Source organism: Cynara cardunculus (genome assembly GCF_001531365.2).
Source record: "Cynara cardunculus var. scolymus isolate 2C chromosome LG 1, CcrdV1, whole genome shotgun sequence".
NCBI lineage: Eukaryota > Viridiplantae > Streptophyta > Magnoliopsida > Asterales > Asteraceae > Cynara > Cynara cardunculus.
Window position 1 is genome coordinate 6,433,632 of NC_037528.1, and position 16,670 is coordinate 6,450,301.

At 30.1% G+C, this 16,670-nt stretch overlaps 1 protein-coding gene and 1 non-coding gene across 2 annotated transcripts; both read right to left on the reverse strand.

Moving 5' to 3' along the window:
* Nucleotides 1-10,540: 10,540 nt before the first annotated feature.
* Nucleotides 10,541-10,613, reverse strand: TRNAA-AGC. The gene has a single exon. It is a non-coding gene; the product is annotated as a tRNA-Ala (tRNA).
* A 1,427-nt stretch (nt 10,614-12,040) lies between these two features.
* LOC112515084 (uncharacterized protein SYNPCC7002_A1590) lies at nt 12,041-15,550 on the reverse strand. Its single transcript, XM_025121734.1, has 6 exons — nt 15,186-15,550; nt 14,563-14,753; nt 14,427-14,472; nt 13,565-13,647; nt 13,197-13,313; nt 12,041-12,342 (listed from the first exon to the last, which is right to left on the reverse strand). Exons 1-6 carry the CDS (start codon nt 15,436-15,438, stop codon nt 12,271-12,273), a joined length of 762 nt encoding a protein of 253 aa, XP_024977502.1. The 5' UTR covers nt 15,439-15,550; the 3' UTR covers nt 12,041-12,270.
* Between the last annotated feature and the right edge of the window lie 1,120 nt (nt 15,551-16,670).

The window sequence follows — 16,670 nt, forward strand, 5'->3', positions numbered from 1 at the left end:
CAAGTGTAAAAAAATAGTCACAAGGATCTAATAGAAACATGTTGGTCTCACATGATCTCAAGTCTATAATATATTTGGTATAAAAATTTAAAAAATAATTATTTCATATTATGTATTGCTTATTGACTTCGTATGTATTCTATTGAAAATTAAGTTTATAGTTTAGTATTTCATATAAGAAATTTATATTTCGTTATATTACATAGATATACAACTAGTCAGGTATAATCAAATACCCTTGTTTTAATGTGTCTATGTATGCACGTATATTGATATGCATACACAAATGTGTGTTATATACGTTTATGTTCGTATCGGTATAAATATGGAGTCTCGTGATCAACGATAAGTGAATTTGAGTTCTAAGACAAAAATAGACGTGTCAGGTATAACAACGTGTGTATTTGTCGTCTTCACATATACATTCCATTAGCTTGTATTTGACACATGGATAGATAGATAACAATAGAACTAGACATGATATAACTAGTTGTTTGTATAATGTTTAATAAACATCGTATATAATAAAACAAAATATTAAAATTGTTGCTTAATCTTATTGACAAATAAGAACCACAAATGTTATTGGTATTTTAACTCAAGTATATCGTCCCCTTCGCTTATATGTGAAATGGCTCAATGGGCAATTTCTTGATATTTTCTTAGGGGCCGTTTGTCAAACACTTACCCGGTAAGTGCTTACCGATAAAATTTAACACTATTAATTACTTACTGGGTAAGATTTTAGTCCATCAAAACGACGTTGTATGCAACAATTCATCCAGTAAGCGCTTACCGTGTTAAGAGTCGATCGCCCTCACTTACAGGATAAAACTCATGGTCCTTGTCTCGTTCTTACCGGGTAAAATTCTTAGTCTTTACCATATTCATCTGGTGAGGTAATGTGACTTGGTAAGCGCTTACCCGGGTAAGTGATTAGTAAACGGCCCCTTATTTAGCTTATGCATGCTCGATCTAAGGGATTATAAACCAAATCAAGTCAGAAAATTTCGTCATATATCTCACTCGAAAGTACCCAAAAAGTTGGAGCGGTTGTTTCTTGATTACCCCCGACTTATGTTGGAAATAAAACCGACGGTGAATGTATTTTATTTGATTATTTTAAAATGAAATTAGATCGAGAGATTGATGTAATTTGATTCAGTTTTTATGGTTTGATGAATTGGGACATGGGTGGAGGGAAAGCAGGATTCTTGTCTGAGATTCACGCATATGTTTGACTGAGCGACCGGGCGGCGTGGTACCGGCGGTGTGCGTTGGGGTGGCCTTTTCGCAGGGCCAAATCAATCATGTTGACATGTACCCTTCATCATCCTCTATACTCTAAAATGCTTCACTTTTCTTTCGGGAAAATTATCAAACACGTGGTGTGCAATTAAATGTGCATTCCTTGTTTTATATTTCCCCCCCTCTTTAGCATCCATGAATAAGTAAAACCAACTTCCCCACCAACCAAAAATGTAGATGCACATTTTATTCATCAACAAAATCTTGTATATTTATAAAAAGATCGAAAAATAGGTTATTTTCGTATGACAGATTCAAGAATTCCAACTCTAGGAATGCTTGAGAACGAGGAAAGAAAATACAAACAAAGATATCAGAGAAGTTGAAGTGTCGTTTTTTATCGTTTGCGTATGTGTAATTTATAATGGTATTTTTAGGGTTCAAATTAATTTTGCCATAAATCTAGTTGATTTACATGCAAATTAACTTGAATACCGTAGCTATCAAAAGAGTATATATTGTATCCAATGGAAAATTAGATGTTGAATGTATAATTCATGGAACAAAGTCTTACCATATTGGGAAATTTCATACGATGAGTATTATGGTTTTTTGGTTAAAAAAATTGCATATTGTTGTCTCTCATGATTAGGGTTGGTTCTATTTTGTGTTTATCTCTTACAACATTGAGGGGCTGTTTGGCAGTTGTTAAATGGATTGGTGCAGAATGATTAAGAGACTCTCATAATATAGTGCAAAATGAAATATAATTGTCCGGTAATCAATGGAATTAGGGTGTTGAATGGTTAAGAGAGACCCAATATACAAAATTATTCAGAAGATTTTAGAATAATTAAGAGGCATACTTTTTTTTTGCCAAACAAGATACCTCTTAACGATTCAGATGTTGCCTCTTAATGAAACTTTTAAGAGGTAAACAAACAATCCCTTAATAAAATATAATTAAGTAACCGTTTGGTAAATATTAGTATACTTATTAGTACTTATACAAATAAGTACATATATAACAATGAATATAAACATGAAAAAAAAACAGATATAAATTACTCTTTCTTAACAAAGAGAGTTTGCAGAAAATCAACTTGATTCAGATACAGAAGATATATTGGACAATTTATGGGACATATAATTATTCTATACTCGTAATATATTAATTGTCATGTCAAAAGTGAAATATTCTAATTATCGTATAAAGTGTATATATATATATATATGCATGTGTATATACATATTTATAAATTTATGTATTTTAATACATAAAATGTGATGTGATGATTGATATCGAAAGCTAAACTATTAATTATAACCAATCAAGAAATTAAGCGAAACCTTAAAACCTTTGATTTTTGTTTGATTTAACGCGATAGGTTTTGATTTGATCGTTTTTGGATTTTTATTTTGATCAAACATTAGTTGTTTCTCTTTCCACGTTCAATATCGACCGAACTAATATTTATCTCCTCTTTCACAATCAATATTATCTCGCAAAAACTGTCAAACAATTCTTTAATACTACATTACTTTAAGTTGAAGTTGCTTTATTTCTCTCCCGTAAGTTTTATTTTAGATTTATACATTAAATATATATATAAATAGTAGTATATTCTTAAAATAGAGAATTATTATTTATTTACATATTTCTTATAATTATGTCAATTACATTATGATTTTTTTAAATTTTTTAATCAAATTATTTAATTTAAATAATTAATGATGGTTGTTATGATTATTACATTTTCGTGGTCAAAATGTTCTTATAAGAGAGCTTTTAAACCAAATTGACCATTTATATAAGAATAAGAGTATAAAATAATATATTGGGTATTCTTATGAGAATTTGTTAAATCGTAAGATATTTGTGAAAACTAATGAATCATGTGTTATTTTATATGATTTTATTTTTTTCATTTATGGTCAAAATTAATATGTATTTGTTTCACATATATTCGGTTCATAATGTGAATCTTTTTTGTTTGTTTGTGAAACAAAAAGTACATGTAAAAGAGTTTTGCATTGTGAACCAAATACATATGAAATAAACACATTGTGAAACAAACATATGTTGATTAATACATTAAATTTTGTACTTATATGAGAAAAATCATGTGAAAAATACTGAAATTCAATCAACACAACACGTGACTCACGTTGTGCTGTAACTTAAAAAATTTGCATACATATAATATATCAAATTATTTATCGACACGGACAAAGTCAGGAAAACCTCTAAAAAAATTTGGACATATAATAGTTTTAGAAAGAATTTCTTTAGAAAGAAGATCTTTTGTCTCTTGGTAGCCTGCTCCAATCCCCTTATGAGACTTCTGTTATTGGACAAATGGTCAATTTTAAAAGAACTTATTGTCAACACTTCTCGGAAGAAAATGAGTTTCTTGAAACGGATACTCAATTTAAAGTGAGTAAACAGAGCACCTTGTTCTCGATCCAGAGCTACTGCTTCAACAATTAATTGAGCTTTAGGTGGTTGCTTCTCAGCTAAGGAGCATGAACGAGATAATATGGCTGCTAAACTATAAGATAAGCCTCATTTTTTCTCGCTCTCATTCAGAGTACCATATCTCTTTTTTGGTTTCCCTCGAGAAAGTCTTTGTGGGGACTGGAGCAGGCTACCATGAGATAAAAGATATTCTTTCCTAGGAGATTCGAGTGTGTGTGTGTGTGTATATAACTCTACAAGACATCAGTAAATACGCGATCTAAACAAGACAATATTTACAACGTTATTGTCTATCACATCTGTTTATCATAGAAGAAAGTTTTATTTGATTCCAATATACCTAATAATAAAATCAAATGCATTAAAAATTAATTTACCAGATATCAGATAACAAAAAGTAAACAAGGAACATCCAACAAGCATAAAATAGCATGGTCACCTAACATCACTTAACCCATAACGTTGCCCATGCATAAATACCTATTCATTTTTCAATCATCTTCTCCTCTTGTTTTTACTTTCATAACTTTTTCGATCGTCCCTTTTGCATCAATCCTTTTTGGTCGACATGCTTTAAGGAGTGCATGTGTTCGACTGCAGGTCGATGAAGACTGATTAATTAGGACAAATTAATCAAGATTGATTTGATGTAAAATTAGATTAAGTATAAGTTAGGGGTGGGCTAAATGCACCTCTATGCATTGCTTAATGCACCCCTATCCATGAATTTCTTCCTCACACACATCAACATCAATATATGCTTTTTACATTCTCAATGCTTGAATGACCTGATTCTGACATGAAAGGGGGTGCCGTTAGCACTCCCCATGAGTTATAACTAAAATTGATTTTGACCTGTTGATTCATATGAACTAGTTTAGATTTGACATCAGATTGTTCATTATATCATGTTTGAGGAGGGTTATTATAATTAGCGTATGCTTTTTCTACTTCAGTTTGATAATTTATGTGGTCGATCATTAATCGATGTTTGTTTTTATTTAGTTTTTAAAAACTGATTGGTGCAAATCTGCTAAACGAAAGTTCATATGTGAATTACTGGAGAAAAATCCATTTAAAAATACATGTGACCCCATGTTACAAATTATTCATATGGATTCATATCGCACTTTCAAGTGTAAATTTTGAATGATTTATATATGACCATTTCATTCACACTTTCTCACCATATTTAACCTTCTCATTTGAACATTCATCTAAACATAAATGTAAAAACACACACACACACATATGTGTATATATATATATATATATGTATGTATATATAGTACACACACATATATGTATATATATATATAGTGTGTGCGTGTGTGTGCGCGCACATGTGTCTGTATGTGAGAGAGAGAGAGAGAGAGAGAGAGAGAATGATCAAATAAGAACACAAATATATTAAGGATCGTGAGAACCAATTTTTTTTGTTGTTTCACATTGTAAAAATGCATATAAAAGTATAGTGTTGTTTTACAATGCGATCATGTTAAATGTGTATTTTTCATATATTTTATTTCACATTATGTAGCAACACTGTATTGTTACATGCATCATTTCACAATGTGAAATAATACATGATCAGTGTTTCTCGCAAATCTCAAATCTTTTTGTAATTCTCATATATATATATATATATATATGGTTTGGTTCCGGTGAGAAATATAAGAAAAGACATCCACCGTTAGATGCACATTAGTATGATATGCACCGAGATACACCGAGGTGCACCAGATCAATCCTTGTATCAAACAAATTCATGGGTGGATTTGAGATTAAAGGTGATCAAAGATCCAGACGTCTTCTTACGTTTCTCACACATGATTGTTCACACACACACACACACACACATATATATATATATATATATATATATATATATATATTCTTCAACCCTAATTAATTTCCAAAAGCTCAATGTTGAAAGCGAAGGAATGATTGATCTTGGCTTGTTGGAGATGGAGTTTTGCTAAAACCCTGGTGGTGATAAGTGATGGGAGGGAGGGCGACAACATGTGCATGCATAGATGTACATGCATGTGCATGGAAACAAGGCCTTTGTTTCTCTTTGTCCCAATGCCTTTGTCTTCACAGTCATGGACACCCTCCCCCCACCAACTCCCATCATCCATGGACCCTTCCCCATACATACATCATCATCTTAGTTTTCTATATGCATGCTTTTTTCCACATATCATTAATTTCATCATCCAAATATCAGTCTGATCCTAATATTTTACAAGTTCAATACGTTATAACGAGACGTTAAGTTTGAGCCCGACAATATGACTAAAAATCTTAAATGAATGTTAACACATTACGTATTGAGAATCAGTATGAACGTATTACACTAGGCGAACATATATCATATGTCAATTTATATAGTCCATTTATGATAATTGAGTGACAACTAACACATGTACATGGATATGTATAATGCAATAGAAACTCTATATATAATAAATTACACATAATATTTATAAATGTATGATTTGCAATAGAAATACCATTTGATATGAATTTTGAGGGTTGTGTAATGCAACGATAGCAGATAAAATACGTATAGGAATTTTAAATGTTTTACAGTACTATTATACATGATCATATATAAAACATCGATTTCTTATAATAAATATATTGATTTGTTACATACTTTGAGACTAAGTGATCACAAGAAAGCGTACAACATATATTTCTAAAAGTGCAACAATGCAATGACGATTTACCACATAATTGCTATTGTTCTAAAAAAGATAAACAATAAGACAATTCGTCAATTATTTCATGTATTATAGTAAACTAGATGGTACTTGCACAATGCAGCGAGATACATATTCATTTTAATGTTTCGTTTTATTTTTTGTGTTTGTTGATATAATATGGTTTATGCAGTTTTGAGAAAGATAATGTTTTTACTTTTGAATAAAAATAAATTCGAAGACATCATCAATTTTTTTAAAAATATATCGATATTAATATCAAATTAACTATTTAAAAGTTCTTTTTTTTATATAATTTATATAATTCATTTTTTATTATAATTTAATTTAGATCAAATAGTGAAGTAATTTCTTTTTGGCTTAACAATAAATTTTTTATAACGATAGTGATTCTGTTAGAATTCGATAATTATCATAATTATATTTTAGGTTTTTTATATTTTAAAATGAGCTGTTTATCCTCTATTTGATTATGTTTATCCGTAGTTAGTTACACAAATTCAAACATGAAGCTTTAATAAGTTGTACTATGCATAATTTACTTGTAATCTTGAATTTTAAGTAATATGCATCACTATACAATACTTCATGTATAAAAAATGGTTTTTAAGAGTTTTTGTCAAATGCTTTATAATATATTATAGATATAAGTGTCCTACATCGCGTAGACTTGGACCATTTATTATATCTATATATGTTGAAACCTCACTTGTCCCCTTAAGAGCTCTTTTAGAGAGCAAAATGGAGGTTTTACATATTCTCATATGGTATTAGAATCAAGATTTACCACTCTCGACTCGACGCTCTGGGGCAATCTATACTTGTCTAGCCCCATCTTGACATCCTGCAACAATTTGTGTCTGTGTAGCTTCCATCGGAGGGGATGCATTAATTAGACTTGATTAATTTCTTATCCATATACGTTGGAACTTCATTTATCTTCTTAAGACGTTTCTAAAAAGTAATACAGTGATCCGACATATTTTCATAGTAAAACAAATCATTGCTTCTATTTTCAAAAATATATACGTTTTTTCTTATTTCTATTGTATCAATTGATATTATGACGATTAAAAATAAATAAAGTAAATAATTTTATTTAATAGAAAAAAAATCAATAAAAAGGAACATAAAACTTTTAATCAAATATCTTTTATATACTTTAAATAGTTAATACTAATAACAAAAATTGGGACATCAAAGGAATTTGGGTCTAGCGGTATCGTAATATTTGATCTTCTAAAAAAATAGTGTGTGAGTTTATTTATTGCATTTAGTAGTCTTAATTTTATGGACCATGCATGTGTGGAAGATGTGCATGGCATGTATACATCCATGACCATGCATCCGATATATTTTTAATTTAGGTTCTCCCACTAACTAAAAGGAGTTCTAATTTAATGATTAAATATATTAAACAATTATTTGAAGATTTATTTATTGGGATTTCAATAAATCATGAGTATAACGAATGCTTTTTGAATGGGAACTAAACCTTCGTCCAACCATTTCAAAAGTTGATCCTTTTTTTTAATTAGATCGATATAATATAATTAATTTTGTTTTTAATCATATAATTACTTTTCGTAAATATATTAACAGATGAATTATACATTAAAAAAAGACACAGTCCTTCTATTCAATATTAAAAAATTAAATATTTAAATTGTTAATTTTACATTACAGGAATTGATAAGAACTAAAAAATAAATATGGGAACCGGATTCGATTTCGAGATCAATACAGTCAATTATGTCTCTCCTTGAAGCTGGTTCCCAATATGATATTATGGTGCGGGTATAGATCGAAATTCCAAATTTGAAATAAAAAAATGGAAAGTAATCAATGGGTAAATAATAACAAGAATTATAGAAAACCGGGATTAAGAAAGATAAATTTTTTAAATAAAGTTTAAAGCAAACATATCCATTAATTATATCTTGATTCAAAGTAATATCTGAGAGGTATGAGATTTTCTTTAAGACTTTCGGTCTGTAAAAAATGTTTGTAGGTTTTTTTTTTGAAAATTCAAAGAAGTTATCGATATTTTTTTGTGAAGTATAGAGTTTTGAAAAAGTATAGACATAAAGTTAAACCATAATATATGGTTTAATTAACAACTCTTTAATTCAATTGATACTTATTTAGTCACTTATTAAGGGATGAACTATATAAATGTACCATTTGGGTCTTTAAAAATTAGTTGTGTATCCGTGCAATGCGGCGGGAGTCGTGGAATTTTAACAATTTTGAAGTTTCACTGGTTTTATTTGAGAAGATTTAACGATGATATAAGTTACACTTGGTATTTACATATCAATACAATTTGAATAAATAAAAGTTATGGTTCCAATTACAGTCTATTGATGAAAAAATAAACAGTTTAAAATTCAATATATTTAAAATCCAACATATTTAAACGACTCCACAAATGTGTTTGATTTACACCAAGAGCAAAGAATTAAGAGACCGAACGCGAGACCGAGAGTTCTAAAACAATTGAATGAGAGGACTTTTAATAACTCATGGTGAATATCAGTTTGAATCTCACATTAGGAGGTGAGAAGAAGACATAGAGGTATGAGAGAGTGAAACATAAGTGAAAGGTGTCAAAATTATCTTGAGAACATGAAAATAAAATGTAATAATGTGCATTGGTAACTTGTACTATATGTTATTTTAATTGTAGATTAAGAGCTTTTTAAGACTGAATGCATAAAGTAGTAGTACTTAATGCATTATGAGTTATTTTTTAAGACTTTTAAAACTTTGTGCATAAATGTACAGTACTTTGTCATTAAAAGTTGTTTTTAAAACTTTTGATAAATCTGGTTTACAAGGTAGTATAGATAATGCAACTAACCAATACCAAGATATTAAATGCAGTTAACGATAATAATGATAACATTACTTGTTTTTTTTCAAACACTGTTACATTTACCTATTAAAATATATTACTTTATATAATACTGATATCGATTTTTGGGGTTATAATATAAATTAATTCACATATGATATGTTTGCAATAATTAGATGTTATAAAAATTTCCTACAAAATAACTATGCAAACATAAAAGTCAAAATATTCGATTTTAATTCATAAATAAATAAAAATTATATCTTAGATTTTGGGGCTTCGTGAATGATGTTCAAATCTTTGGGTCCTTTAAATGCGAATAATTTGTCCATCAAAGACAAAGGTGTAGATGCAATTAATCATAAATATGATAACATTTAATTTATTGGGATGAAGATAGGGGAGATGGTTTGTCATGTTAATATAAAAATAAGCAATTTAAAAATAATTGATAAATATAAATTCAAAAAATAGAAATATATGGAATTGCAAATATATTTTAGGTTGATGTTTATATGACATATATAAACTTTTTAGATATATTTTATACTGATTATTATTTGGGTAAGATTGTCCATTATTTTATTAATTGAACTATATAAATTATTATATCTAAATTATATTTATATGCTTATAAATGTTTTGTAAATAATTAATTGGTAATATTTTATGTTCATTCAGATGAAAACCCTGATATTTATAATTGTAACGGAGGGGGTTTGAGATGAAAATATAAAAACAATCATGTGTTTTTTATAGAGTAAATTGTGTAAAAGCAATAACTTAACTTGATTTCTATTTTAGATAACGTATTTTCAAAACTTCTATTTTGGTACATAAAATGTAAAGTTTTAAACATTTAAATACCCGTATAATTACCGCTTGAAGCATTAAACGGTTATCATGCTGATGTGGCGAGTGTATACCGATTATCCGGGTACTTAAATGTTTAAAATTTTACATCTTAGATATCAAAATGAAAATTTTGATACACAAATTAAGAATCAAGTTATAATACTTGCTTTTTCATACAAATTTTTTTTTTTTTTTTTGTAATATTTGGGGAACGATAAACAAATCATGGATCCCTTGTGTTCATTGTTAATGTCATGAAAAAAAAAAAAAAAAAGACAGGGGCCTGAGTGCATTGACCATGAATAGATGGTGGACCCTTGTTAATAATAACAAAAATGAAGGGTTTAAGTGCAATTATTTAAAAATTAAATATGGAGATGCGGGGTATCGATCCCCGTACCTCTCGCATGCTAAGCGAGCGCTCTACCATCTGAGCTACATCCCCATCTTGTTTACTTTTAATTTGCCATTTATATAAAGTAGTTAAATCAAACACATTAAAGTACCATTTGATATTTTATTGCTCACAAAATGTCTTTTAATATCCAATGCTCAAATAAGTATAATGTAAATTTTGCCACATTTTTTAACGTTCGAATGTATCCACATAACGCAACTGATGATAGATTTTATCATAATATTATCATGAAAAGAATTTAGATACATTACAAAATAAAAAGTGATGGTTAAACGTAAATTGTTGAAAATCTAGTTAAAATAACTTGAGAAAATATCGAAATGGATGTCAAATTAAAGGGGTGTTTGGAATTGTTTATTTGAAATAACTTATGTTTTTCTACAAAAATCTTTATTAAATTATTATAAATTAAAATGATTTAACTTATTCATAAACTCTTTATTACCGATTTGGCACCGGTATAAGTTGTTTATCCAAACATTCAAAAGTGTTTATTACCTGTATCACACCTGAATAAGTCAATAAGTTGTTTTTATAAGCAATCCCAAACACCCCTAAATATAAATAAATTTTTTAATTCAGATTTATTATAATGTAAAATTTAAAAATATGATTTATTTTAGTTTTAATGATAAAAAACTAAAACATCTAACTTTTCGATTCTTTTGCATTAATAACTCATAGTTAACAGTTAATGTTTATTAATATTGTATAATTGAAATTTAAGAGTTTTAACTAAATGTTTTATAAGATTGCATACATGCATTTGCCTTTCAAATTATGCATGTTATAGTTATAAAAGCCAATATGTTATGCTTTACGTTTTTATCTTAAACGATGAGAAATGGATCTCACGTGACTAATGACAAAATCACATGTTGAAGTAAGAGCAAATCAGTTACTACACTTAAGAAAAATGGTACACGAGAGAGTTGCAATATCACGAGACGTACTGAAGTTCCGGTGTTGCATCATACAAGGTTTACTTAGAAAAGCAACATTCTTTTTCTTATATGCATCACATTCCCACATATTTAAGAATGCATATGCGTGGCAGTCGAATATCTCTTCCCAGAATGCATGCATTTAAAATAAAGGGAGATTGACCAAAATAGTCATTTCCTTCGCACAAATCGGTCTTCTATTAATTTCTCTGTATGATTTACCCAAATATCACTCCTGCAAGTCTCACTTGCGGACCTAACTAAAAGATTTTTTTATCATATTTGACCCAGGTCTATAATTACGACAGCCAGGTCCATAATTTGATTTTTTTTTTTGTCTTTTAGCTAGGTCCGCAAGCGGCAGACATGGGACTTACGGAAGTAGTGATATTGGGTAAATCAAGGAGATGAACGGTTAGGAGACCAATTTATATATAAGAAATGACTATTTTGACCAATTTTACTAAAATAAATATATCTGAAAGCTATTCTCCTAAAATAACCAATCATACAACCACAAACTACCCAACCCAATATAATGATCAAATGAATACTATCCTTTCCATGGGCCACGGATATGCCAATAACAGAATGGCACCTGAAAGATACATTTCATTTCAAACAACAAAATACTCATTGTCTATCGTACAGCAATTAATTACCAAATTAAAAACAGGATTATCAAGTGAAGACTGCCAGAATGGAGTTGGGAGCAGCATTAGAGAGCTGTCACCTTAATATCAGATCCCACCGGTTCCAAGAGGCTGCCTCGACGCATCACCAGAAGCCCACGCTTCATAGTCTTTCACCAACTGCATCCAAATCAAGACTACAAACCTGTAATTTTGCATATACACGAAAGAACACACTCGGTTTTTTTTTTTTTTGCTTTCATTTGCTGCTTAAGCAAGCACGATTATTATATCTTAACTTTTTACTTTTTAGAGGGCAAATGAACGATGATCCTAAGTTATCTGACCAGCAATAGGCTGCATAAAGATATAAATCCATTTGCCAATTTCAGTCAAATGAGCATTTGGTTTGTTGGAATAGTTGAGGGATTTGGATTCCATAGAAGGATTTGGAATTGGAGGGATTTGGAAGGATTTAAAATCTTTGGTGTGTTTGGTTTGTAGGATTTGGAAGGATTTAAAATCTTTGGTGTGTTTGGTTTGTAGGATTTGGAAGGATTTAAAATCTTTGGTGTGTTTGGTTTGTAGGATTTGGAATGGAATTGAATTATTATAAAAATAATTTATAGATAATTATTAAAATAATAAATCACCTTTTTATTAATTGATTATTACAAAACAAATGTGTTTGACATGAGTTAAAAGCATTATTACATACAAATCCTACGAATTCCCGTGGAATGTCAAAATACTATGTTTGTGGGATTTCAAATACTGGAAATCCTTCAAACCAAACATGGGACTGAAATGAAATTCAATTCCAAATCCTTCCAAATCCAATCAATCCAAAATGGACCTAAGGTTTTTTGAATTTCGAATTTCAAGATCACTAGTGTAAAGAATCTGAACACAATGTTATTACCATCTTGAATGAAAAGAGTTAGCAATTTAATGACAATTCCAATACTATTTTATACTGTAAATGCATAAAGAAATTCAAAATAAGCAGTAACAAGAACACAAGTATCACATGCCTGTGCCATGAACCGGGGTAGCATGATCTTCAGGATCTGCTCGAGGACTTGAGTGCCACTTGATTCAATGGTTTGAGCTGGGATTGCTTGGAAAGGAAATGGAATCTCAATGCTAACCTGAACAATTTTTCTAACATTCAATATACAAGTACAGAAGTTCATAATCCATCTCGACTTAAACCAAGTGTTATAGTTCGAGTTTTGAGGTTAAATAAACGATTTAAAACAATATAATTTGTTTGAATTTCTATGTATTAAACTCCTGACAAACTCCATATCAAGTTTGAAGGCATAAATTCAACCTCAAAAGTCAAATATATTTCTCTTTTGAGACGGGGAGTAAATATAACATAAAACATAATGATCACCTCAATAACAGTGTCTGATTTGAGTTCTTGCATGGATGAATTGCTCTGGTTCCTATCACATGATATTCTATTCACCATAGAAGCTGCATGCCCATACCAAACCAGTGTCAATGGACTCCTGAAAAAGCATTATGTAATATAACTTAGAACAAAGTAGCATTAAATCCCCCTCCCCCCTCTCTATATGAGCTATAAACTTCTACATCCAGGTTTTCACCTATTTTTCTTACTGTCATTCTTCTTTGGCTCGGCTTTGCCGTCTTACTAGATGACAGTTGCCTAAACTATTTGTGTCAAGGAACAAATATACCATCCAAGTCAGGTTGCCTTCTAAGCTTATAAGCAGATTGTAGGTGTTGATACTAGTGACTCTAGAATTGCATATAGAAATACAACTTAATTAGGTCTAGGATATCAGCTACGAAAAGAAACCCTTTAACTCCAGATACTAGTATTAGGAAACATCAAGATTCTAAAATCTTGTATCCTGAAATGGTTAAGTTTCTGCAAGCATTATGCTATTAAACAGGGAATTGAGATTATAGTTGAAAAAAATAAAGGCAAGTAACGGGTGTATGAGAACATGCCATCTTTCCAACGGAAGAGGTACAATTTGCACTTTTATGTCAACTTAGACACTTCTATAAATAGTTGCCGTATTTATCTAAGATTTAAATGAATCGTATCAAACTATCAATATTAAAGTTAAGAAAGGAATTTCCATTTGACACACAAATAAATTAATTTGTACTACTTTCTTTGTTGAAAGTGAGGAGCAAAAAGAAAACGACAATGTGATAAACAGTATATTCCCACCATAATGATAAGCAAATAAGAAGATAGAGGGTAACTAATTGCTCACCATCAAATTTATTATTTTGTGCAACCACAATTGGCGACCCCTCAAGCTGCAGTAAGTTAAAAATGTAAAATTAATCACAGTATAACATCCTACAGAGTGGTAGGATGAAGTAGACAATTTGCAGCGACTTGAATACCTTGCAAGACACGAGGTTAATAGAACAGCCATTAGGTTGTTCTTCAACTCGAACCAACAAAACAGGGCAAACCTCAAAAGCAAAGAACTTGAATGTGTATACATAACACCTGAAAGTGTTGTCATCAATCCTCTCAATCCTTTGAGCATCAAGAACAGAGTATTGGCTTGCAGGAAGGCTCATATACTCCACTGTCAACCACAAACAGATGAAACCAAATCAGCTAATTTAGCTTAGAGGCAACTACAAATTCCGTCCCCAAATATCATTGAATTGCTCATCCCCTCCAACCACCCCTCTAGGTCTCTCTGTGTTTATATTCTGGATATCACATGTTACAGAATAGCAATATTGAAAAACTACAAAAGAAAAAAACAAACAACGAAAGGTTTTCCCACTCTAGCTTACATGTTCAAAGTAGATCTATAGTCTTGCATAAGTTCGTTGAATTATAATCAACAACCAGTTGTTTCATGTACTCAGATTATGATAACATAACAAATTTACGATCCCACAACATACAGAAACATAAAAACCTAAATCATGAACTGAGAATTAATGACAATTAACAAATGAAAGGACGTGAATCATATAAGTAAAATGAGCAGCGGGTAAAACATTACGTAGAGGGCGTTCGAGTGGACGAACAGAAATGGATTCCGTTCGGCGAGCAACGAATCGAGCTTTTGGTGCAGAAGACGAATCCGCTGAAACGGAAAGTGAGGGTTTCGGCAGATCATCTGAATTCGACGATGATGTTAACCCAAACAAGGCATTACGGGGACTAACTGAAGCAAAATTTGTAGGGTTTTTTCTGAATTGAGTTGAAATTGAACAAGAAGATGAAGAAAAATAAGAGCTAGAGCTCAATGCCATTGTAGAACAAAATCAAAATTTTCTGTTTATTTGATTTTGTGTTGTCTCATAGGTCATAACCAAATGAGATAACTGTGTGAAGAAGTGAAGTGTACGTGTGACCGAGAGATGTGGTATATGATAAGCCTACGCGGGCGAAGGTCCTATCTGGGTTCATGTTAGCTTAAATCTATATCAGCCTACTAACATGTCCAGCTAACATTATCTAAAAACTTAAATCATGTTAGACCAGGGTTTTTTTTTTATTTTTTACTTTATAGTTAGATTCATAAAATCATAAATTGTACTCTTTTAAACTTTTATTTTGATATTTAAGATGTAAAATTTTAAACATTCAAGAATCTGGATAGCCGGTTAAAACATTAACCGGTTATCTGGTGAGTGATGTGATATACAACTCAATATTATTTGCTGACATGAATATCTTAATCTAAAATTAGTTTTTATGTGTTGTGGTTTATTAGAAGAAATAGTTAATGTTTCAATCAGTTAACCGAATACTTAAATATTTAAAACTTTACATCTTAGGTACCAAAAAATAGAAGTTTTGAAAGGACGTTACCTAAAATAAAAATCAAGTTAAAATATGTTACTTTTTCATGTAATTTACCCTTATTTTTATATCTTCGTAATTTTTTTTACCGTGAAGGTTTGATGTATTTTTATGTTTTTAGTTATTGGTTATAATATTGCATCTTAATGTATCACACAAGTACGCTAATTATAAAATAAAACTTCAAGATAAAAACCTTTAAAAAAATAAAAAATAGCGACACTTGAGCAACCATAAAATTACTTTATCCAAATTATGTGATTAAAGAAGGGTTATAACTTTCTTTTAAAAAAAAAAGACATAACTTTCTATTTTTAATTGGAAAAAAAAAATGAAACGTAGTTAAAATTGGAGCGAAACAAATAATAAACGATCAGTTTACTCTCTTTAATTTAACTTTTGTGTTAATATGTATTTTTTTCATTTGTATTTTCGTGGTTTTTTGGTTTTATCTTTTAGGATTTTTGAAACAATTCGTCTTATATGGGTATAAAATGAGATTTACGAGCTTTATAAGTCTCAATTTGTGGGTTACCAATAACTTACACCCATGGCTTTGAATTGGATTCGACGTTATTAAGCCACGTTGTTGCTTTGGATTTTGCGGTGTTACAAAATGGTATCAGAGCCTAGTGGCGGATCCAAAAACTTAAGTGACTAGGAGTCGTATAAAAAAATT